At 48.2% G+C, this 24,218-nt stretch overlaps 1 protein-coding gene and 1 long non-coding RNA gene across 17 annotated transcripts in view; one reads left to right on the top strand and one right to left on the bottom strand.

Moving 5' to 3' along the window:
- RIN2 (Ras and Rab interactor 2) overlaps positions 1-24,218 on the bottom strand; it is a 204,854-nt gene that overhangs the window by 17,908 nt on the left and 162,728 nt on the right. For 8 of the 16 annotated variants that reach the window (XM_069547839.1, XM_069547829.1, XM_069547830.1 and 5 more), the window contains 4 exons: positions 21,866-21,977; positions 18,246-18,318; positions 10,121-10,212; positions 5,234-6,412 (listed from right to left, as the gene is read on the bottom strand). In XM_069547839.1, the coding sequence (XP_069403940.1) occupies positions 5,234-6,412; positions 10,121-10,212; positions 18,246-18,318; positions 21,866-21,977 (1,456 nt within the window). Of the gene's footprint in view, positions 1-5,233; positions 6,413-10,120; positions 10,213-18,245; positions 18,367-21,865; positions 21,978-24,218 lie in introns of all 16 variants that reach the window. The other 8 variants (XM_069547824.1, XM_069547823.1, XM_069547836.1 and 5 more) reach the window with 1 other exon arrangement.
- Positions 7,097-16,212, top strand: LOC138417511 (uncharacterized). Its single transcript, XR_011248177.1, has 4 exons — positions 7,097-7,234; positions 7,362-7,408; positions 7,507-7,608; positions 15,930-16,212. It is a non-coding gene; the product is annotated as an uncharacterized lncRNA (long non-coding RNA).

Here is a 24,218-nt window from a genome sequence, read left to right as displayed (position 1 = left end):
TTTCATTACTGACTTTTAGAAACACAGCTGGCTTATCTGTATCTTTGTTGAGTGTTTGTGTGCAACTTGAATGAAGTAGAAAGTTGAGGATTACTAACATTTTGGGAGTTGGAAAAATTGTTTTTCTTGAAACAAGACTTGAAAACAGAGGGATTTCCTTAAGATAATATCAAATCAGAAGTAAAAATTCTTTTGCTGTAAGAAAATCAAAACAGTATCCACAAAAATGCAACAAGTTCTGCAGAGTGTAGATTTCACTACCAGAAAGTTGGGACTAAGTTCTCTCCTTGGTTGAAAGAGACTGGGGCAGAAGTGGCGTGATGTGAAAACCCACCAATAAGGAGTATGTGCTGGGATAACAAATGATGTCACAGGGTCTATACCTTACTGGGCGTGGCATTCAGGAGTGAGTACACTTCACTCTGTCCATGAAGTTACAGATCCTAGGCTTTTGAGGAGGATGCCAAATGGTATACATGCTTTTGTTAAAGCAGTTGCTTGTCCCTCCATGTACCACTTTTGCAGAGTGGAGGGTAGAGAGCTTACCACAAGGGAAACACGATATGTGGCCCTGGAATCAAGAGGGAGCTGGGTCAAATGGGAACTTATCCTCCCATCAGGAGAGCAAAGCTGATGTCAATCAACCAACATCTGCTCAAGAACCTCTACACGGCAGGGTTTTGTGTGGCAGTGCTTTAAACAGCAGTCTAAACAGAAGTCAAATTCTCTACAATAGGGCACCACCACTTAGGCTGGCAATTTTACAGCTTTGAGACTGTTATTCTCACCTGGAAAGTGCTGACCTACAGGGCTATGATAGGAGCACATGGACAAAGTGGCAGTTGGGTGAGAGCTATTTGGTTTTTTCATTGGCTTTTCTCTGTGCAACTGAAGAACTCCTTTGTGAAGAAGATTAGCACTGTATCCAAACACTAAATGTACATGCTTCCATATGGTTCTTTTTCACATATGAGTGATGGAATTCTACGTGGGTTACAGCACTGAAATACCTCCTCCAACTTCCTTAATTTCAGGATGGAATTCTGTAGATCTAGGCTTTACATTCCCACCTCCTCATTCAGCACTCTCTCCCCCAGAAGCTGTGGGAAAGGAGGGCAGGACTAGATTTTTTTTTGAAGAAGAGAAACCCAACTGGCATTCTTGAAAAGCCTTACAAGCATCAGTTGACACCGGTTCTGAAGAAATTTGATGTTTGGAATCCTGGGGGTGGCATTTAAAGTGAATCCATTCAAAGTGGATTATAACTTCCCAGGAAGTGAGATTGGTAAAAATAAACAGATAAACCAGAGGAGACCAGGGCTGAATCCAATCTCCGCTACCCACCAGCAGCATAACTCTCCACAAGTCACTTTATACATCTTGACCTCCATTCCTGAATTTGCAAAACAGAGCAAAATCTACACAAAGGTGAAAACCGTGAGTTGATCACACAGCTCAAAGGAATCACTGTGTTAACAAGGTCTTAGTAAACTAGCGAGCCCTTCATTTAGGAATATGTAAAACAGATCATTTAGACTCCATTTTCTTGCCAGAGTCCGAATCTGAACTAGCACATTTAAGGGGATTGGTTTTCTAATCATTAGGATCACATCCTTCCTCACAACTGGGCATGTGATGAGTTTCTTAGGTCACCTTCTGCTTTGGCTTGCCTTCCTCTTAATTTCAAAAGCCCAGCACATTCTCTGCCCTTTTCAAAACAGAATAATGGTTGAAGCATCTGTTTTAATGCAAAAGCTTAAACAAAACAAAATAAAAAAGTGTGGCAGTGTGTCACACATCCGCAGACAGTGGCACTCTGAGCTTCCTCTACCAGTGGTGAGCCTACTATTCTAATTCCCTTGAATTTACAAATTAAATGTTTAAGTTAATTTTCATTGAGATATAATTGACAAATATAGTATTCCTATCAGGTGTATAATACAATTTAACAATGTTTTCCAATCTCCTTAGTTTCTTATGAGAAAATATGAACATAGGCACCAGCAGGGGAGAGGCTGCTGCTGCTGTTGCTAAGTCGCTTCAGTCGTGTCCGACTCTGTGCGACCCCAGAGACGGCAGCCCACCAGGCTCCACCATCCCTGGGATTCTCCAGGTAAGAACACTGGAGTGGGTTGCCATTTCCTTCTCCAATGCATGAAAGTGAAAAGTAAAAGTGAAGTCACAACTCCATGGACTGCAGCCCACCAGGCTCCTCCGTCCATGGGATTTTCCAGGCAAGAGTGCTGGAGTGGGTTGCCATTGCCTTCTCTGGCAGGGGACAGGGGTAAGGTTCAAAACACAGGGTTTAAAAAAAATAAATTGGGGTGGGGGGCTTCCTTGGTGGCTCAGTGGTAAAGAATCTGCCTGCCAATGCAGGAGACATGAGTTTGATCCCTGGTCCGGGAAGATCCCACGTGCTGCTGGACAACTAAACCCGTGTGCCACAACTACGGAGCCTGCACGCTAGAGCCTGTGCTCTGCAAAAGAAGCTGCCACAAGAAGCCGTGCACTGAAACTAGAAAGTAACCCCTGATTGCCACAACTAGAGAAGACCTGTGCAGCAACAAAAACCCCCGCACAGCCAAATAAACAAAGTAAAAAAAAGTTGTTAATTTATAAGATATTTTTTAATGTGGACCTTTTTAAAAGTCTTTATTAACTTTGTTGCAATACTGCTTCTGTTTTATGTTTTGTGTCTCTGGCCATGAGGCACATGAGATCTTAGCTCTCCACCAAGGGTTGAATTCCCCGGTGGTCCAGTGGAAGGCAACCACTGGGCCACCAGGGAAGTCCCCTCAAAGAAACAGGCTCTGAATCCAAAGAAGAAAGTTCAGAAGCTGCACAGGCTAGGCCGGTATAGCCCTGGACACCTGGCTCCAGCTGGCAGAACCTGGCCTTGCTCCAGGGCACACGGATGCCTGCTTCACAGGGCTGAGGCCAAGACCTACTGCCATCGCTGGGATAGGCAGCCTGGATGTCAGCTTCCCTCCTCCGCAGGACCTTAGATTTTTAGATGGAAAGCTCTGTCTTTCCAGAGCAGCAAAGCGTTTGTGTCAAAGACTGCTGGCCACATTCAAATCTGTTTTTGGAGATGAGATCCCGGGCTCCAACCAAAAGCAATACCCTATCTGAACTGTCACCTTCCGGGAAGCTAGCAGGAGAGCTTCCCCCCCACCTCCCGGAAGGACCTGCAGCTTCGGTCGGTGCTCACAGCATCGGCGGGGAAGGAAGACAAAGCCTGGCTCCCCAGGGAGGAGCCTCGTCTCCGTGGGCTGTCTGGCACTGCGGCCACATAGCCCAGCGCTGACATCAGCGCCCGCCTGGCTCTCCGGCCGGTGCGGGGTCCGAGCCGGTCTCCCCTGAGAGGCAGGCTCTGGAAGGGCGGGGGCCGGACCGAGAGGGCCCGGGCTGCTCTTCCGTTGTCTCGAAGGCATGCTTTTCCATCCCCACGGCACATCCTGGGGCACATTCCTTCCAGCTTTCTCTCCAGCAGCCGGGCTCTAGCCACGCCCCACCCACCCAGGCGCAAGCCACAGGAAAACAAACAAGGCTTTGATTCCTTTGTGAGAAAATAAAAAAGCTGCTGAAACTCACTTCAAGGAGACGGGGAGAGAGAGAGGCGGGGAGACACCACCGGCAAACCACACGCTGTTTACTACTTTCCACAAACAGACCCAATCAGAAAGAAGCCGATTCCAGCTTTGCTTTATGAACGGCCTAGAAATGTTGGGTAGCTCTTTTTGACTGCTGCTGCCCAGTGAATGAGGTCTCTGAAATGTGTCCTTCAGAGTCAATCTTCTGAAGTTTAAAAAAAAAATCTCTTAAGACTCTAGCCCTGGAAAAAGAGAGGTCTTGCCAAATTCAATCTTCCCTTGGCCAAAGTAACTATTAGCAATTCAGCTCTCCAATGAGGTTAGAAAGAAAGTTATTTCCCCTTGACTTTGGAGAAAACACCTTTCAAGTGCCCTCCAAAATTTGATAATTATTTTTAAAGATACACAAAACAAACTTGTCCATTTGACATTTTTGTTTTTGCTTACTCCCAAACTTATTGAATTCTGTGATTAGAAGCCCGCAGGGCAGTTACCCTTTGGGGAGAAGGGGGACAGGGAGGGGTTCCCTGGGGACTTTGATGCTGTCACGTTCTGCTGCGCTGGTGCTTGCTCCCTGTGGCAACTCACCCAGCTGCACACCATGGCCTCTGCCCCCCTCTGAGGGTGAAAAAGGGCACTTTCCAACCAATACAGCACAACCACCCATGGCTTGCTGAGACGTACCTTCAGGAGACCCTCAATGCCCACACAGAGGACAAAATCAGGCAGGCAACCGGAATGGTCCAGCCCTGAACAGACCCATCTGCAGCTCCCATTAGTCGCTCCCCCAAAGGTATTGGAGCCTGATGCTCAGCCCCCAAGCCAGGTATATAACATGAAGTCAACTTCAAGAAGCTATGTTTCTAGTTCAGATCAGCCCAGGGGGTGGAGTGTGTTGCTGTTTTGAATTCCGGAGAAACCACCAAGAGAACTAACACAGGATACATTGTCCTGCCAGGCCATGAGCTACAAATATATATATATATATATATACACACACAAATATATATATATACACACACACACATACACAGCATATATATATATATATTTGGTCATTTTATTGAAGTATAGTTGATTTACAAAGTCCTATTAGTTTCAGGTGTATAGTAAACTGATTCATATATATATATATATATATATATACAAAATATATATATATATATAAATACAAAATATATATATATATATACACAAACACATCCTGGAGGAGGAAATAGCAACCCCACTCCAGTATTCTTGCCTGGAGAATCCCATGGAAAGAGGAGCCTGGTGAGCTATAGTCTGTGGGGTTGCAAAGAGTCGGACACAACTGAGCGCATATATCCAAACATATATAGATACACACATATGTATTCTTTTTCAGACTCCTCCCATATAGGTTATTACAAACTACTAAGTATATCAGTCCTTGTGCTATACAGTAGGTCCTTGCTGCTTACCTATTTTACCTACAGTGGGGTGTATTTGTTAATCCCAAACTCCTCATCTCTCCCTCCCTCCCCTTCCCCCTTTGATAACCCTAAGTTTCTTTCTATGGCTGTGGATTTCTGAATTCCACTGGTATCTTTTCTCGATAGCACGTATAAGCAATTCTACACACAAACACACATGTATTTTAGAGGCAAGGCGGCGCTCACCTATCTGGTCTTCGGGGATCAGCGATTCGATGGGGGGGTCCAGCTCGGAGCTCTGGGACAGGTAGTTCTTCACCTGGGTCATGAACTGCCGGATGGTCTGCAGGAGGTCGGTGCTGGACACGTGGCACTCCTTGTTCTCCTGCAGGAAGCTCACGTAGTCCTGCACCAGGCAGCCGAAGTAGGTGCGCTTGTCGCGGGCCAGCTCGGCGATCCGGCGCACCATGCGCTTCTCCGGCGTCAGGAACGAGCTGAAGACGCCGCTCATCTTGCGGAGCTGGGACTTGACGAGCTTGGGCAGCACGAAGGAGCTGTTCCGCTTCTTCTTGGACTTGATGGGGGGGGCCATGGTCTCCTGGTCGCTCTCGCCGTCGTAGTCCTCCAGGCTGCTGTTGGTGTCCGCCTCGTAGCCAAAGAGGGGCATGCTGCGGTCCAGGTCCAGCGAGTCGGAGGAGGAAGTGGAAAGGCTCATGTCACTCAGCCGCTGGCGGCCCGCGCGCCACGGGGGCCGGGATGCCGAGGCCGAGGCGGCGGCGCGCCGGGCCCTTGCGCAATCCCCGGAGGCCAGGACCGCCTCCGCCTCCGTCTCTGCTGGGGCAGGGCCCCCCCCTGCGCCGCCCGCCGGGCCCGCCGCGGGCTCCGGGCGAGGCCGGCCGCCGGTCAAGGTCTTGGCGCCGCCCTCCGCCTCGAGGAAAGAAGCCTGCTTCTTGAGCCGGGGTGGAGGCACGGGGGTGGGTTTCGCTCCAAGCCGCGCTGCGTCCCCGGGCTGGTGCGGGGCGACGGTTTCCGGCATGCCGGCCGGGGGCGCCACGGGCCCGGCCAGCTGGGGGCCGGCGGGCTGACTATGAATAGCGGGCGGCGGGGGCCGGGGCGGCGGGGACCGAGGCCTCTCGGTGCCATCCGCGTCGGGAGTCCGGGTGCAGGGCCGCCGGGGGCCCCCGCCGAGGTCCTGGCTGTGCACTTTGAAGAACAGGGGATTAATAAAGCACAGGGCCCCGTTGGTCTGGCTGCACTCCAGTTCCGAGGGCGTCCTGGTTTTTATAGAATGCACTCCATTTATCAGGCAGAGCTGACGCGAGGAGGCCGGACCCACGCCGTCGTCGCCGCCACCGTCGGAGAAGGGAGGCCTATGGGGAGGTGGAGGGTTTGGGGGTTTGTTGTCAGCTGGAGAGCTCCAAAAATCTGAAAGTCATTATCAGTGAACACAAGAATGTAAATACAGTGCACTCGGCGGTTCATCACAAACAGCACACTTGCCTGGCAATGCATGGCTTTGGAGGGGAGGTGCTACGCTGGAGTGTGGTGTTTTCCTTTCTCTCTCTCTCTTTTTGCTTTTAACTGCATTCCTTTACTGGAAGGGCTGGAAATGCTGCCAGGCCCAGCTGCGGGCTCCCGGGAAGGTTCAGGAGGCTTTGGGCTTCAAGGCTCTTGAGAAATGGCTTGGCTGTTGCCCACAGAGGGCCCAGCCCTTCCCCAGGTGAGGAAAAAGGAATAGTGGGAGCTGGGAGAAGGCTGGGAGGGGGCGGGGGGGGGGGGCGGAGGGGGGAGGGAGGCGGTCCCCGGGGAGGTGGTGGTGGGGGCTTCTCACTTGCTCCACCAAGAGGGAGTTTGCCGGCCCAGTGGCAGCACCCTTTCTGATGGATCCCCTTATCCTGGGGTGCCCTCCTCCACCCCCTAGGGCCTGCAGTTCCCCTTTAATGGGCAGGACTAGCAGCTGGGTCTGTGGACATTACACAATCTGCCTGGGGTTTTACACATTCAGCATTAAAACCCAAAAGGAGGAAAAATGCACTCACAGGGCCCATCAGCAAAAAAAAAAAACACAACAGGACAGCTGGGCTCAGGCCAAGGATAAGTGCAAGTTCGTCTGTCTTTGTGGTTTGCTGCCCACTCTTCCCAAATCTTCCAGCCTCCTAGCCGTAGCCACTGCGGCTCAGCACACTCTGGAGTGGGGCACATCGCTGTGACTGCAGCCACCCTGCCTGTGCGTCCTTGGACGGACAGGTTGGTCTTCCAGGCAAATTGAGGGAGGCTGATAAATAAATACCTGGTGTCATTTCCATCTGGAATAGGTTGTTCTCTCTACAGCTTGGCCTTGTTTTGTTTGCTGAAACTGTGTTTCTTTCCTAAGGGCCCAGAATGGCTGGTCACTGGGATCGTGGAGATCATGGAGAGAGGGTGAGGCCGGGAGCCCTGGGCCTGCCTTGTCCTTGCCATGCACACCCCTGACCTTGGCTCCTGTTGCCTGCTTTCTGTCGTCCTTCCTTCCCTCTAAGGTCTGCGCTGTCCAACAGGGGAGCCAACAAGCCACCTGTGGCCAGTGAGCGCTTGAAATCCAGCTTGTGCAACGAGGGACTCAATTTTCCATCTTATTTCATGTAAGCCCATTTAAATGTAAAACCGGACAATTCCATTACTGGGAAACTCAAGTAGGTCTGGAACTGGGGTATGTGAAACTACTTCTTCAGTTGTAAATTTAATGGGATCTAAATACTGATCCATGTATTTTTGCTGAAAATTTAGTGCCTGAATAGAAGTGTGCTGTACAGATATAATATATACTGGATTTCAAACACTTAGCAAGAAAAAAAGAAGGTAAAATATTTCATTACTATTTTAAAAAATAGAGATGATATATTGAAATAGCATTTCACATAGTATATAAATTATAAAAAATAACTGCACCTTTAATTCTCTTTCATGTGGCCATTAGGAAATTTAAAAAGTGTGCACTGGCTGGCCTTACATATTTTTATAGTGGCCAGTATAGGGCTGCTCTAGCTCGAAATTTAACCCTCCTTAAATTCCTACTGTCACCGTTAAGATTTTGCAAATATAAAACATGTAGTTCCTGTGTATGTGTTGTTTCCATACAGACTATAAAGCTGGGGAGTGGGCAAGGGGGAGAGACCCTATGGATCCTTAAACCCTTGCTGTGGCTGCCAATAGCACACCCTCCACAAACACTTGCTGGATGAACAAAATACATGAGGTACAGGGTTTTAAAAAGGGATGTCTCTTCACAAAATGAAGTGCACAGTAACAATTACACGTTGAATATCTATGGGCTTCTCTGGTGGCTCAGACAGTAAGGAATCTGCCTGCAATGCAAGACACCTGGGTCAGGAAGATCCCCAGGAGAAGGGAAAGGCTACCCACTCCAGTAGTCTTATCTGAAGACTTCCATGGATAGAGGAGGCTAGGAGCCTGGTGGGCTACAGTCCACAGGGTCGCAGAGACTGGGACATGACTGAGCGATTAATACTTTCACTTAAAAAAAAAAAATTTGCTTCTGGTGAGTGACCACCAGAACAGTTTTTTTTTTTTTTTTTTTTTGCCTGAGCCTTTGCAGGGATCAAGGGCTGCCCCCAGATACTCTAGTCCTTGAGCCCTGGCACGAAGCACACATAGCAGGTGGACCACCCACCTAGGGGTCCCATGGACAGAGGCCACCAGAGGAAACAGAGGCCTGGAACGTGTCCTCAGCAGGGCTAGAATCTAGGTGTTGATGTGACCTTAAACTCAGGAAATGCTCTGAACTCTCTCCAAGGGCTATAAAGCTCAGTGGTAGAGATGGCATGACTTTTCAGCAGGGACACTTATGTGGCCCTGGTATTTTTACCAGGACTCTGCCTCCTTGTCCTGCGACCCAGCTGTCCATTAGGCAGGCCTTGGACGCATTTGGCAGTTCTTCTGAGGCAATCTAGGTTTTTGAGGGGAACATGACTCTTAACTCCAGCTTCTCTGTGAATTCTGCAGGCTCCCCTGGCATGACCCTCTTCAGAACAAATTCTTTAGAGTAAAGGGAAAACGTGCCCAAGGAAGGACATTTCTTATTTGCTGGGTCAAGTATCACAGTTTCTTAGGTTCTAAGAATCCTGGGACTTGCACTTCTGAATCCCGAAGTGAAGTAAAGTCGCGCAGTCATGTCCGACTCTTTGCGACCCCGTGGACTGTAGCCCACCAGGCTCCTCTATCCATGGGATTCTCCAGGCAAGAATACTGGAGTGGGCTGCCATTTCCTTCTCTAACTCTCACGCAAATACCGTGGCCTGGTTGTTCATCTATCTGAAGATTGGAGCCCTGAAATCTTAAGAGAATTCCCCTTTCCCATCAAGGAGGAAAACTCTGTGTGTGTGTGTGTGTGTGTGTGTGTGTGTGTCTGTCTGTCTGTCTGTCTGTCTGTGTGTGTCTGTCTGTGTGTGTGTCTGTGTCTGTGTGTCTGTGTGTGTGTGTGTGTCAGTCAAATGCACACAGATTCCCCAGGGCAACAGGACCCAGAAGTGACACTGGGGAGTGGTGTGTCCTGAGCCCCTACCATCCACCTCCCAGCACGGAGCTGGGTTGAGAGGCACGAGGGGAAGCAAACATCTGGCTGGCCGGAGTGGGGATGCACGGCAGGATGAGGGACGTGGCCGAGAACACCAGGGCCGGAACTGAGACAGAGAGGAACTGAGACAGATGTCCCTGTGCAGTCAGATTCCTCAAAGCACAGAAGTGCCATCAACACTGTGCGTTCTAGAATAAAACTCAAGCCAGGGAGGTGCCCGCGCTGGACTTCCTGTCCGTCAGGCATGGCCATTCCCCAGCAAGATGTCATAGAAAGGGAGGACCTATGACAGACACCCACCAGACATTTGGGGGAGCTCAAACTCATCAACAGGAGGGGCTGGGGAGAGCTGCGGGAGCTCCCCAGGCAAACCTAGCACCTGCCTCTGAGAGCTGGTTCAATGCTTGACTTAGAAAAAGTCTCTCAAAAGGTGTGACTCAGGGCCTCCTGAAGTTCTGCCATGGAGGTGAGGGTTACATTCTGATGCAACAATGTATCAGAGGCCACTGGCTCTGCTCCACGCATGCATGACAAGAGACTGGGCAAGGGCACCCACTTACTTAGTCCCAGCTGGGCGAGTTCTTCAAGCTGAGCCTCGGTCTTGGCTGTTGAAATGGCATAAGGCAACTTCAAGGTAAATGGCAGGACGTCCCTGATTTTTCAAAAGAGAGAATACACATGACTACACGTCTTGTTTCTGTCTCTCGCTTTCATTTCCATCCTAGAAAGGTTTCAGCTGAAATTATTTTGTTTTATATTAAGTCTTGTTGATTTACAGTGTTTCCGATATACAGCAAAGTGATTCAGTTTACTTTGCCAACAAAAGTCCATCTAGTCAAGGCTATGGTTTTTCCTGTGGTCATGTATGGAGGTGAGAGTTGGACTGTGAAGAAGGCTGAGCGCCGAAGAATTGATGCTTTTGAACTGTGGTGTTGGAGAAGACTCTTGAGAGTCCCTTGGACTGCAAGGAGATCCAACCAGTCCATTCTGAAGGAGATCAGCCCTGGGATTTCTTTGGAAGGAATAATGCTAAAGCTGAAACTCCAGTACTTTGGCCACCTCATGCGAAGAGTTGACTCATTGGAAAAGACTCTGATGCTGGGAGGGATTGGGGACAGGAGGAGAAGGGGACGACAGAAGATGAGATGGCTGGATGGCATCACCAACTCGATGGATGTGAGTTTGAGTGAACTCTGGGAGTTAGTGATGGACAGGGAGGCCTAGTGTGCCGCGATTCATGGGGTGGAAAGAGTCGGACACGACTGAGCCGCTGAACTGAACTGAACTGAACTGATAGTCTTTTTCCAGATTCTTTTCTATTATAGGTTATTATAAAATATTGAATACAGTACCCTGTGCTGTGCAGTAGATCCCTGTTATTTATCTACAGCTTTAACTATTTCAACATTGCAGCATATTCAAACGGACTTGTCTTGACTGGTGACTGGACTGGGAGGTCATGACTTCCGCCCATGTTAACACATGCAGGACAGACTGAGTTCCTGGTTCCAGATCAGCAGTGAAGACTGAATTGCATTCCCGGGCAGCTAAACTGTATCTAGAGTTAACATTGGACTCACTATGATGGTTGATCCGTCATGCAAATAATACATTAGGTATCAATTTGCTACCTGCTCTGGATATTGGGGCTTCTCTCATAGCTCAGTGGTAAAGAATCTGCCTGCAATGCAGGAGACACGGGTTCGACCTCTTCCAACAACACAAGAGAAGACTCTACACATGGACATCACCAGATGGTCAACACCAAAATTAGACTGATTATATTCTTTGCAGCCAAAGATGGGAAGCTCCATACAGTCAGCAAAAAAAAAAAAAAAAAGACTGGGAGCTGACTGGCTCAGATTATGAACTCTGTATTGCCAAATTCAGACTTAAATTGAAGAAAGTAGGGAAAACCACTAGACCACTCAGCTATGACCTAAATAAAATCCCTTATGGTTATACAGTGGAAGTGAGATATAGATTTAAGGGACTAGATCTGATAGACAGAGTACCTGATGAACTATGGACGGAGGTTTGTGACCTTGTATAGGAGACAGGGATCAAGACCATCCCCATGGAAAAGAAATGCAAAAAAGCAAATGGCTGTCTGAGGAGGCCTTACAAATAGCTGTGAAAAGAAGAGAAGAGAAAAGCAAAAGAGAAAGGAAAGATATTCCCATTTGAATGCAGAGTTCCAAAGAATAACAGGGAGAGATAAGAAAGCCTTCCTCAGCGATCAATGCAAAGTAATAGAGGAAAACAACAGAATGGGAAAGACTAGAGATCTTTTCAAGAAAATTAGAGATACCAAGGGAACATTTCATGCAAAGATGGGCTTGATAAAGGACAGAAATGGTATGGACCTAACAGAAGCAGGAGATATTAAGAAGAGGTGGCAACAATACACGGAAGAACTGTACAAAAAATATCTTCATGACCCAGATAATCACAATGGTGTGATTACTCACCTAGAGCCAGACATCCTGGAATGTGAAGTCAAGTGGGCCTCAAAAAGCATCACTATGAACAAAGCTAGTAGAGGTGATGGAATTCCAGTTGAGCTATTTCAAATCCTGAAAGATGATGCTGTGAAAGTGCTGCACTCAATATGCCAGCAAATTTGGAAAACTCAGCAGTGGCCCCAGGACTGGAAAAGGTGTTTTCATTTCAATCCCAAAGACAGGCAATGCCAAAGAATGCTCAAATTGCCGCACAATTGCACTCATCTCACATGCTAGTAAAGTAATGTTCAAAATTCTCCACGCCAGGCTTCAGCAATACGTGAACCGTGAACTTCTAGATGTTCAAACTAGTTTTAGAAGAGGCATTGGAACCAGAGATCAAACTGCCAACATCCGCTGGATCATCAAAAAAGCAAGAGAGTTTCAGGAAAACATCTATTTCTGCTTTATTGACTATGCCAAAGCCTTCGACTGTGTGGATCACAATAAACTGAAAAATTCTGAAAGAGATGGGAATACCAGATCACCTGTCCTGCCTCTTAGAAACCTATATGGAGGTCAGAAAGCAACAGTTAGAACTGGACATGGAACTGACTGGTTCCAAATAGGAAAAGGAATACATCAAGGCTGTATATTGTCACCCTGCTTATTTAACTTATATGCAGAGTACATCATGAGAAACACTGGGCTGGAAGAAGCACAAGCTGGAATCAAGATTGCCGGGAGACATATCAATAACCTCAGATATGCAGATGACACCACTCTTATGGCAGAAAGTGAAGAGGAAATAAAAAGCCTCTTGATGAAAGTGAAACAGGAGAGTGAAAAAGTTGGCTTAAAGCTCAACATTCAGAAAACTAAGATCATGGCATCTGGTCCCATCACTTCATGGAAAATAGATGGGGGAACAGTGGCAGACTTTATTTTGGGGGGCTCCAAAATCACTGCAGATGGTGATTGCAGTCATGAAATTAAAAAGACGCTTATTCCTTGGAAGGAAAGTTATGACCAACCTAGACAGCATATTAAAAAGCAGAGACATTAATTTGCCAACAAAGGTCCATCTAGTCAAGGCTATGGTTTTTCCAGTAGTCATGTATGGATGTGAGAATTGGACTGTGAAGAAAGCTGAGTGCCAAAGAATTGATGCTTTTGAACTCTGGTGCTGGAGAAGATTCTTGAGAGTCCCTTGGACTGCAAGGAGACCCAACCAGTCCATCCTAAAGGAGACCAGTCCTGGGTGTTCATTGGAAGGACTGATGCTGAAGCTGAAACTCCAGTACTTTGGCCACCTCATGGGAAGAGCTGACTCTTTGGAAAAGACCCCGATGCTGGGAGGGATTGGGGGCATGAGAAGGGGATGACAGAGGATGAGATGGCTGGATGGCATCACCGACTCGATGGACATGGGTTTGGGTGAACTCCGGGAGTTGGTGATGGACAGGGAGGCCTGGCGTGCTGCGATTCATGGGGTCACAAAGAGTCGGACACGACTGAGCAACTAAACTCAACTGAACTGGATGTTGGACCCCAACTCCCTGGGTGGGAATATGTGATCCTAAACTGAGATGTGTGATCCTAAACTGAGATGTGTTACCCACTGCCTTTCCCACGGTAGGTTCTCAGTGAATGTCTGTTGATTTTCCTTGTGAGGGGTTCCAGCTGGAGCCCAAATGCTGTCCTTGTGTGCTGGTGGCAGACCTTCCTTTTGAGTCTTCAGGTTGTGTTTGTCTAACTGTGATGTGTGCCTGAATCCCCAAGGGTCTTGTGAGGCTGCGCTCTGATTCAACACGTCTAGGGGAGGCTGGAGGTTTGGCATTTCTGCCAAGCTCCCTGCCCCTGGATCACACTTTGAGCAGAAAAGCAAAGCGATAGGACCTCATGCGACAACCCTGCCCCTAAACCGTCTGGTGCCATGTGTGGACCAGGACACACATGCACTGCAGCACTGCAGACCAGCAGACCCAAGAGGAAGGAGCCGGGCTTGCAAAAGGATCCTGCCATGGCCAGACATAGCGTCACCACCGTGACCTCTTGCTTTGTGATCTGTTTTTCCCAAAGGGCAAAGGCAGACTTGAGAAACACCTGCTCATCTTCACATACAAGGATCTGGGCTTCCCAAATGGTAAAGCCCATCTGGGCTCAGATGGTAAAGACTCCGCCTGCAATGCTAGGAGACCTGGGTTCGATCCCTGGGTCAGGAAGATCCCCTGAAGAAGGAAATGGCAACCCACTCGAGTATTCTTGCCCGTAGAATCCCATGGACAGAGGAGCCTGGTGGGCTACAGTCCATGGGGGTCACAGACACAACTGAGAGACTAACATTTAGACAAGGATTAGGGTCGTGCTCTCAGCACTGGTGAAATCTAAACGGGGCTCAGCATACAACCTGGCCTGATACAGACGGGAGAGAGTGTGCTTCAGATAAATAGATGAATGAATGTGCAATGACAATAATGACTTCTCAGGAAAGGACTTTTTTTCCCCCATTGATGGTATTGATCTTACAAAGAAAGAATTCATTCATTCATCCAGCAAAGTCTATGGTCATCCACAATGTGCCAGACACTGTTCCAGGTGCTTCGAACAAAACAAAGTCCACACCTGCATGAAGCGCCACTCCCGTGGATGCCAGCAGACAGAAAACAATAACGCAATGCATAGCATCTACGAGAAGCGGATGTGCTCCACGGATAAAAATAAAGCACAAAAGCAGAAAAATAAAGAGGGTTCAAGTGTGAGAGTTGGCCTCATATTCCAGGCAGAGAGAACAGCAGGTGCAAAGACCCTGGGGTAGGAGAGTGTCTGGTGTGTATAAAGAACAGCAAGGAGACCCCTCCCCACCCATGCCTGTGGTGAAGTGTGTGAGGGCAACACTTGGAATGTCTGTCTACACAAGACGCTCTGGATATTTCCACTGAAGAAAGTAACTACACCAAACAGCTTGTCGTTTACAGTAAGGCTGGGCAACACTCTGGGCTACAGCAGATTAAATCGGGATGAGCAGAGAATCTTGGAGCCCCTGAGGCTGTTGACAATGAACAACAAATTAGTAAGGCTGATGAAAAGAGCAAAACATGAATAGAGTGTAACAGGGTCACAAGGGCTCACATAAATATTAGGAGCTGGCAGTCAAGAGGCTCCTCTTGCCAGGGTGTCAAGCCAGGGACACATCCTGCTTCCAGGAGAGCCTTCTTCTAGACGCTGCGATCACCTCCCTCTACTTGTCCCTGCGCATCTGTTCTGGATGAAGCAGGTGGAGTGTCAGGAGACACAGCATTTGTGTAAGAGCGGCTGCCTGACCCAGGAGAGGCCATGGCCCTGATGATAATCTTAAATGAAGGCTAACGAGAACCAGAACTTTGTAACGCCAAAGCATCATGCAAATATATGTTTCCATGGCTTGCCCACTTCATGAAAACCTACTTTCTTTAGATGATCTGGGAGGAAAACCACGTATTGTCTGACCCAGGCAGGTTCTTTACCACTGAGTCACCTGGGAAGCCCCAAACAAAAACCAACCTATGTTTATTTTAAGATTTTACTTTGCCCAGCACAGTACCTAGAGCCTAAAACATCGCGCGCTTGGTTTTGGTTTTCCTTAATGACAGAGATGGCAGGAAACCACACCTGTCATTCACTCACAGGTGGTTTTAGGCTTTGATCTACTAGAAAATTAGATGTTGTTTGTGAGCCCTCTCCTGCCATGCCGGGAAAGGGCACAACCCAGCCCCTCCTCACATACATACACAAAAGAGGGTGCCTCCTTCTCACCTACACCCCGGCTCTAAAACTCTCATGATAGACAAAATAAAGCCATCTATGTTAAAAATGTCTCACTCAAGAGTGTTAGTACATGCGTACTCATTTTATTTTTTTAATTTTGTTTTTACTCCCTGTGTAGATTTTCTACAGAGGAGGAGATGGCTATTAATCACAAAATGTCAACAGAGGGGTCTGCCTGTGAGCACCTGTCTTGGCATCACGTGTGTAGGTTACCAAGGCTTCTATGGGCTCTGTCCCCTCCAGTCATCCAGCAGCCCTGGACAGTGGTACCCAGTCTCCCATGACCACCGATGGCAGAGATGATCTCTTTCTCAGGCTGCCAAACCCTGTTTTCTGGGTGGGACGATCTTTTTTTTTTTTTAAACTTACTTAGTTTTAATTGAAGAATAACTGCTTTACAATATTGTGTTGTTTCTGCCATACATCAACATGAATCACCCATAGGGACACATATGTCCCCTCCCTCTTGGACTTCCTTCCCACCTCCTACCCCATCCCACCCCTCTAGGTTGTCACAGAGCCTAGGTGGGACTATCTTTCATAACAACAGCAGGCCCATCAAGACGTGAACTATGGCGTGCAAATGCTGGCCAACCTCGCCTCTGGCCCACATGCTAGGTTGATCGTGGCTCTCAGGGGCTCGTGGCACAGCAAGTGTGCATGTCTGGGGATGTGGGGGTTCTGCACTGCCCTCCTCAATTGAGCGGATTCCCTCACACCTTGGCAGGTGGTGGCCCCTGCAGGGTACTCACGGGGTTGCGGTCAGTCCCATTCAGGGGCGTAAAAGCCCTGTTTCTTCCCTCTCTGAAAGTGCCTCCCCCATCAGGCTGCTGACCATGCCTTTGGCTGGCCTGGTCTGGGGACCTCCGGGAGTGGACAGCTTGGTGCCTCCTCTACCACCTACCCGCCAAGGGTCTAGTCCAACAGGTGCAACAAACACCTAACTCAGTTTTTGAGAAACAGCCCACATATTAAATTAACATAAAATAACCCGATTCCAAATAGACTTCTCAGCCACAGGTGGGATGGGGATGAGAAGTATCTTTGGCAAAAAACCCCAGGAACACATGCCCATCTCTGCTCTGTCAGCTGCAACAGATGTGGAGACCCAGGGACTCCCCCCACCCTCCTGACCAAGCCAGGCTACCTGAGAGGAGGCAGTGTTAGCCTCTGCAGACAATGCATTTCGATCCTGATTCACAGAAAGTATCCTTGATTTGAGAAACTGGGGTGGCTCACAAGAAAAGAAAGAAAGAAAGCCTTTCCCAATTTGCGCCCTCCTGACACTTGTTAACATTGGGGTTTGGGGCTTAGCTTCATGTAGACTGAAACAGTTCCTTTAGTTACAAAAAAGACAGGGGTACCCAGCGGGCCTAAAGGAGAGGGATGCAAGATTTAGGGGCTGAAGGCACCCACAATTCTAGATGAACTGCATCCACTGGGGAGTTTTCTGAAACATTAGGACCTTGATTTATTCTGAAGTAGAAAAGGATATGTTGCTTTGCTAGGCAGGGGGGACAGGGAAGGCCTCTGCCTTGAAAAGCTATGTGTGCCAATCCCAGAGGAGGCTTTTTTTTTTTTTTGATTGGAGTATAGCCAATTAACAATGTTGTGATAGTTTCAGGTGAACAGCTAAGGGACTCAGCAATACATACACATGTATCCATTCTCACCCAAACTCCCCTCCCATCCAGCCTGCCACAAAACATTGTGCAGAGTTGCCTGTGCTATACAGAAGGTCCTTGTTGGTTATCCAGTTTATTCTCTTTTTTAAAAAAATTATTTATTTGGCTGTACCGGGTCTTTATTGCAGCATGTGGGATCTTGTTCCCCAGCCAGGGATTGAACCCAGGACCCCTGCACTGGGAGTACAGAGTCTTAGCCACTGGATCACCAGAGAAGCTTCCTATCCAGTTTAAATATAGCGCTGTGTACATGTCCAGCCTAAACTCACATACTATCCCTTCCACTCCCTCCTCCCCACCCGGCAACCATAGGTTCCTTCTCTAAGTCTGTGAGTCTGTGAGTCTCTTTCTATTTTGTAAGTTCATTTGTATCATTTCTATTTAGCTTCCACATATCATGTTGTCATACCATGTTTCTCCTCTGACTTACTTCATTCAGTGTGACACTCTTAATTCGATCCATGAGGAATATTAGGATCTTTAAACTTTACCGGTTTGCATCACAGGTCCCTTTCTACGTGAGTGTGTGATTTTATATTTACAGGGGCCAGGGCAGTCATTCTGATCTTAAGCCTGGCACAGGGGGGCCTGGGGACCCTTTTACCTCAGGGGCCAATCCTTCCAGGGACATCCAATAGCTGACAAGCCCTCCAGAGCCCCCTGCCCGGGGTGAATCAAGAAACCTGGGGGCTGTTGACAGCGCAGTCACCAAGCAGCGGCTTGACATCAGGAGACAAAGGGAGCCTTACCTGCTGATGCAGTAGAAAGCAATGAGCCGGAATAAATCCGCAAAGCTGATTCCTGAGCCTTCCAGGGAAAAGGCTGGAAAAGAGAGAGTTCGGAAACCAGCTGAGTGTCCCCGAGTGCATCCTGGGAAAGGAAAGGCCCTCGATATTGCTGGCTGGGAGGGCAGGAGCATCTCCAGGCTCCCCGACCGACTCCCGCGCGCCTGATGGGAACCAGCTGTACGGAGGATGCATGGTCGTGGGAGATAGGCCAGAGGAGGGTGGGCGGCCTACAGTAAGTCCAGCCCCTGACTCATCAGAGCACGTGCTCCAGTGCTTGGTAAACAGAGAAGCCAAGACTCAAATTACACAACTATCTTTTTTTTTAAGTTCAGGATACAAAACTGGGCGGAGTCAAGGGGTCAAACGGGCTGGTGCGAGAGGCCAGCAGGAGGCAGGGCTTGGGGGAACACCAAGGCCGGACCTCCTGGATCACAAATGCGCCATTTGTGGTTAAGACAAAAGGCAGAAGGAGGGTGAAGCCTGGAGGATAACACAGGTTCCCATACATCAGCTTGGGTTCAACTTGGCAAGAAAGATGCTACAATTTATTTACTTCAAGAGCCCCCACCCCACCCCACTGCCGCCACCAAGTGTGCAACCTTCCAAGAAAGAAGTATTCTGGCAAGACGGTGTGCCATTTTGTAAATCTTCTAAATGATGGAACAGAGAGAGTGGCTTGACTTCAAAAATTCATGTATTTGCCAACCACTCCTTATGCTGTCTTGGCTGAAATACCACCCCAGCAGCCCTTCTTCCAGAAATTCTCCAAAGAGCTTCAGTTCTGTGATGATTCCCTAACTTCAGATGAGTTTCTCTCCCTTCCACATCCTCATTTATTTTGCTTATTACTTGCTTATGTTGTATTATTTCGCTTACTTACTATTTCTTTAGTACCCTTACACATATACCCTGACTGACAGACACAAAGAGAAACACACCCATATGTACCACAATTTTGTGAGTGGAGTAAAAGGGAACGAACTTGGGTAGGTTAACATCTCTGACCTCGGTTTTCTCATCTGTAAAATGGACAATAATTATGCTTTCCTTGTCTCCCAGAAGGAGAGTAGTGGGTAGTGCGATTTTTAAAAAAATGGAGTAACTTCTGTGAAAGCAGTTCTATGCAGATATTAGTTGGTACTTATTATGCAAAACACTGTCCAGATGTTATGATGAAATATCTATGGGGTTTTGGGTTTTTGGGTTTTGCTTTTTATATTTATTTATTGGGCTGTGCTGGGTCTTAGTTGTGGGCATGCAGGAGCTTTAGTTGAGGCATGTGACCTTTCAGTTGCAGCATGTGGGTTCTAGTTTCCTGACCAGGGATCACACCTGGGCCCCCTGCATTGGGAGCATGGAGTCTAAGCCACTAGACCACCAGCAAAATCCAAAAATATCTGTTTTCAAGGCCAGCTCTTCCTCGCAAAGAAGGTAGACCCTGCCTGGGAAGGGGTCATCATGGGAGGCCTGTGGTAACCAGTTATAGGCAGGTTAATGTTTTGCTCAGACTAGGCAGACTAGCTCTTTCAGCTACTTTAAAACCAGAGAAGTGATAAAGATCTTCGCAAAACAGGGAGGAAAATCAGGCAGCCAGGGAGGGATCTCAGACGAACAACAAGAGAAGTTTAAAATACAAAACACTAACTGTACTTATTGTAGGAAGGGAAGGTGGGTGGGATTTGCAAGCTGACTTCTCACGGTAAACTGTGGGAATTGTTCATTTGCTAAGTTGTCCGACTCTTTGTGACCCCATGGACTGCAGCACACCAGGCTTCCCTGTCCTTCACTATTCCCTGGAATTTGCTCACATTTACGTCCATTGAGTTGCTGATGCCATCCAACCATCTTGTCCTTTCGCCCTCAGTCTTTCCCAGCATCAGGGTCTTTTCCAATGAGTCGGTTCTTTGCATCAGGTGGTCAGAGTATTGGAACTTCAGCTTCAGCATCAGTCCTTCCAGTGAATATTCAAGGTTGATTTCCTTTAAGATTGATTGGTTGGATCTTCTTTCCAGTCCAAGGGACTCTCAAGAGACGTCTCTAGCACCACAGTTCAAAAGCATTAATTCTTAGGCGCTCGGCTTTCTTTATGGTCCAACTCTCACATCTGTAACATGACTACTGGAAAAATCATAACTGACTAGATGGACCTTTGTCAGCAAAGTGATGTCTCTGCTTTTTAATACACTGTCTAGGTTTGAAATGGCTTTCCTTCCAAGGAGCAAGAGTTTTAAAATTTCATGGCTGCAATCACTGTCTGCAGTGATTTTGGAGTCCAAGAAAATAAAATCTGTCACTGTTTCCACTTTTCCCCCATCTATTTGCCATGAAGTGATGGGACTGGTTGCCACGATCTTAGTTTTTTGAATGTTGAGTTTGACGCCAGCTTTTTCAACTGTGGATGTTAGAAGGGATTTAAAAACCACTTAGATTTATCACCTCTTGGCTAGCTGACTTTAAAAAGCCAACTCAGCATCACCTTTTTTCACTTAACATTTAATTCACTGTCTTTCAGAGGGCGGGTTTGAAATCTACCTTTTGACTCCCTCCTAATGTAAATAAACCGGCAGATCATTAGCCAAGCTTACTGACTGCTCAGATGGCTCTGCACGTGGGAGCTTTTCCCTGACGTCAGCGACCTTGGAAGAGGCCTGGGGGTAAACATCATAGGACCCCATCTACAGCTGACCTGAGGCCAGTTGTAGATCACACAGAGGCTGGCAAGTTCCGCTGTGGCCGGAAACATCTCCTCCAGACCCAGTTAATAGATATTTGGCTCAGCAAGACTCTGAACTCCAGGCTGACTGGAAGCCTGTATCTGCCCCCACATCAGTCTCGGGGCCTTCGGCTCCTTCAAAGACTGAGGCTGCTCAGCTTATAATGAGAATCTGGTCTACATCAGGATCCAAACTGGCCTTCACACCTGGGCTCGCTCACCTGTGGCTGAGAGAGGCCTACCCCTTGGGGCTGTAGGTCCACCTTCTGATGGTCACTGGGAGGCTCACAGGGCATCAGGATTGTGTGTTCTCCTTTTCCTTGAAAACTTGACCTCCCAAAGACTTCATGTTTCCAGGGACCACAGATCAGCAGAAAGAAACCAACACTCCTGATTCTCTCCTTCCAAAACTTCAGCCTATGACCAGTTGCCCCTATAGAACACTGTAGAAGGGTGGCCTGGAGGGGACAATCCCCTCTAGGGCTATTCAAGGACTGTGCAGACACACACTTTGGAGTAAGATCCCCAGAAAAGATTGTCGTGCAGCCTGTCCTTCAGCTTAGCCATCAGCAAACCTGGGGACCACGCCCAGCATAACTGGGAAACTAGCCTCTGTGAGGCCCTGTCATGTGCCAGGCAATAGACTGTGAACCTTGTACAAAGGCTGTCAACAGATCTCTGAGGTCACCACTATCCCATTATACAGGTAAGAAAACCGAGGCTCCTGTGCTAGGTTATCTATAGGGGATAAGTGACAGCTCTGGGACTCAGACCCATATCTGTCCATCTTCAAGTTGCAGGCCCTCTCCCCCTCCGCTTACTTGAAGACCTGACTCCACCGGGACCTCACCACCTGACGACCACTTACTGTATGTGCTTTCCTTTATGGCAAATTCCTTGAGTGGGACTCCAAATTCACAGGGCAGGCGAAGGCAGAGGACCTTCTTCTGCATTTTGGTGGATTTACGAACCAGGAAGATCTAGGGGAGGGAAAAGAAATGCAAGCTTAAGAGACATCTAAAAAAAAAAAGAGAGACATCTAGAAGGCTGGGGCCTGGGTGTGTCCCTGGGAAGCTACACACGTAGCTTCCATGTATAGAACCCCTCTTGTAGCCAAACTACAGGGCTTCAGGTGCACACTGCTGCCATGGAAACTGATGAGCCAGCAGGCCACGGATGCCCGCCTTTGGTAACCAGTCTCAGGAGGATCCCACTTTCTCTTTGATGGGAACTTCTTCACGAGACTGAGAACCTCCTCAATCTGTGAAACATTTTCAGTTTGGTGACTGTTTTACAGCTCATGATACGTACTCTCAGCCTATGTCTGATAAGGCGTACTGGCTGATGAACCCTAAATTCTAGACACAGGCTCAGCCATTGGTGGAGAATTGGAAGTTCACTGGCTAATCTGGCTCATGGGTGTATTTAAGATAGAAATCTGAATTTGTTGCCAACAGTGGAAGAGCACAAGGTCTTTCACTTTACAGATGAAAATCTGAGTGGCCAGCGTCTCTTGGAAAATGGGATAATAAGGCAAGATCTGGCTTGGCCACATCTGCTGGAGCTGAAAATGGGAAGTGCTCTGAGGTTCGCTCCAGCCAACACACAGGCTGGTGGACCCTTTACTCTTGACTCACTTTGCTTTACGACAACTCCTTCCAATTCTGAATGGTGTCTTTAGATGTATGTTTAAACCAGCCCAACCCCAGTGCTGATCTCAGGAGACCATCCAAGCATATGTTACTGTAAAGCTGGGTATGCCACATTCAGCTGTGCACTGCACAAACCTGGGGGGCATCATCTACCCAGGGTGTCATCTACCTGGCGGGCGTCATGACAAATGAAATGGTACTTCCTGGAGTTTGTGGTGTGGTGGCCTGGCTACATGCTGGTTTCCTCCTGGGACTCACGACCCTTCTCCAAGGAGACCATCCTGTCCTTTTTCTTCATCTCTCTTTGCTCTGTGTTTGGATATCTGCTCCTAAGGTTCTGTAGCCTTTCACTTTCCCCACCTAACTGTCATCTCTTTCTTGATATCAGGTCAATAGCTCCTAAGATACTTTTATGAGGGGAGAAGGGGTAATGGGAACTGGGTGTCTGTGGAAGACAGGAAGGTCATCTTCAGGGCTCTGTTTTTCCCCATGACCATAGAGAGGTGGCCACAGAATGTGCCAGCTGTGGGAACCAATGGTTCTGGGTCACCCTGAAGCAGAAGCAGGTGTTCCCACAATGCTTTTGTGATGAGGAAAAGCCTCAAAGTACTGCTAGGAGGTAGCTGCTGGTTGGTGGAAAGAAGTATCTCTCCCTTTGGGAGGTGGGGGTCTCTTTGAGTTTTGAGGCTCAGGGAGGGTACAATCTCTGAGCCTTATCTCTTGAACATCCAATACCTTAGGTCAGCAGTTGGCAAAGCATGGCCTACAGACCAAACCTATCCTTCCACTTGCTTGCATAAATACAGTTTTATTGACACACAGCCTTGCTGCTTGGTCTACATACTTAAACAGCTGCGGCTGCCCTATGATGGCAGAGTTGAGTGGCCGTGACAGAGGCTCTACGGCCGCAAAGCCCCAGATACTGATATTCTGACTCTTCACAGAAAGAGTCTGCTGATCCTTGTCTTAGGGCTATAGATGAATTAGGGATGGTGGCACCCTAAGGACCAGATGCCACTAGGGTTGGTCTTTCAAACCTTTTTCTTTCACACACCCGCTCCTCCTTTTTAGGATCCTTGCTTCTCCTGGTGAACTGTGGCCTCTCCCCTCCTCACCCTGCCCTCAGCCCCATCCCATCAGGCAGATCCTGCCCAGGGATCCAGTAGGTGGAGAACCTTCTGCCTGACTCGCTCCCCACCAGTTTCCAGCAGGAATGTACATGCCTGACTCCAGGTGCTGGGGTGAGCAGGGAGAGGAAGTGTTGCCTAGCAACACGGCAACCTCCCTCCTTAGAATTTTTTTTGCAGAAATACAGGAGCAGACAACTCAACTTGCAAAAAGTGGGGGCCTCACAGAAAGGGGTCCTGATCATATAGACCAAAACCAGGGGCAACAACCCGGTGTGCCGGCCAAGGAATTCTCCACAAGGATGATCCAATACTGCGCCTGTCCTCCCGAACGTGTTCCAGCAGAGGACTTAGTCCTGTCTGCTTTCGTCAGATGAGGAACAAAGACTCACTTGTGAGTTAAAAAGCGACAACCGACAAGCTTTGGCTGATAGGAAACTGG

Source organism: Ovis canadensis, chromosome 13 (genome assembly GCF_042477335.2).
Source record: "Ovis canadensis isolate MfBH-ARS-UI-01 breed Bighorn chromosome 13, ARS-UI_OviCan_v2, whole genome shotgun sequence".
NCBI lineage: Eukaryota > Metazoa > Chordata > Mammalia > Artiodactyla > Bovidae > Ovis > Ovis canadensis.
Note: the sequence above shows the minus strand (reverse complement) of the source record. Positions and strands in the feature narration are given on the sequence as shown.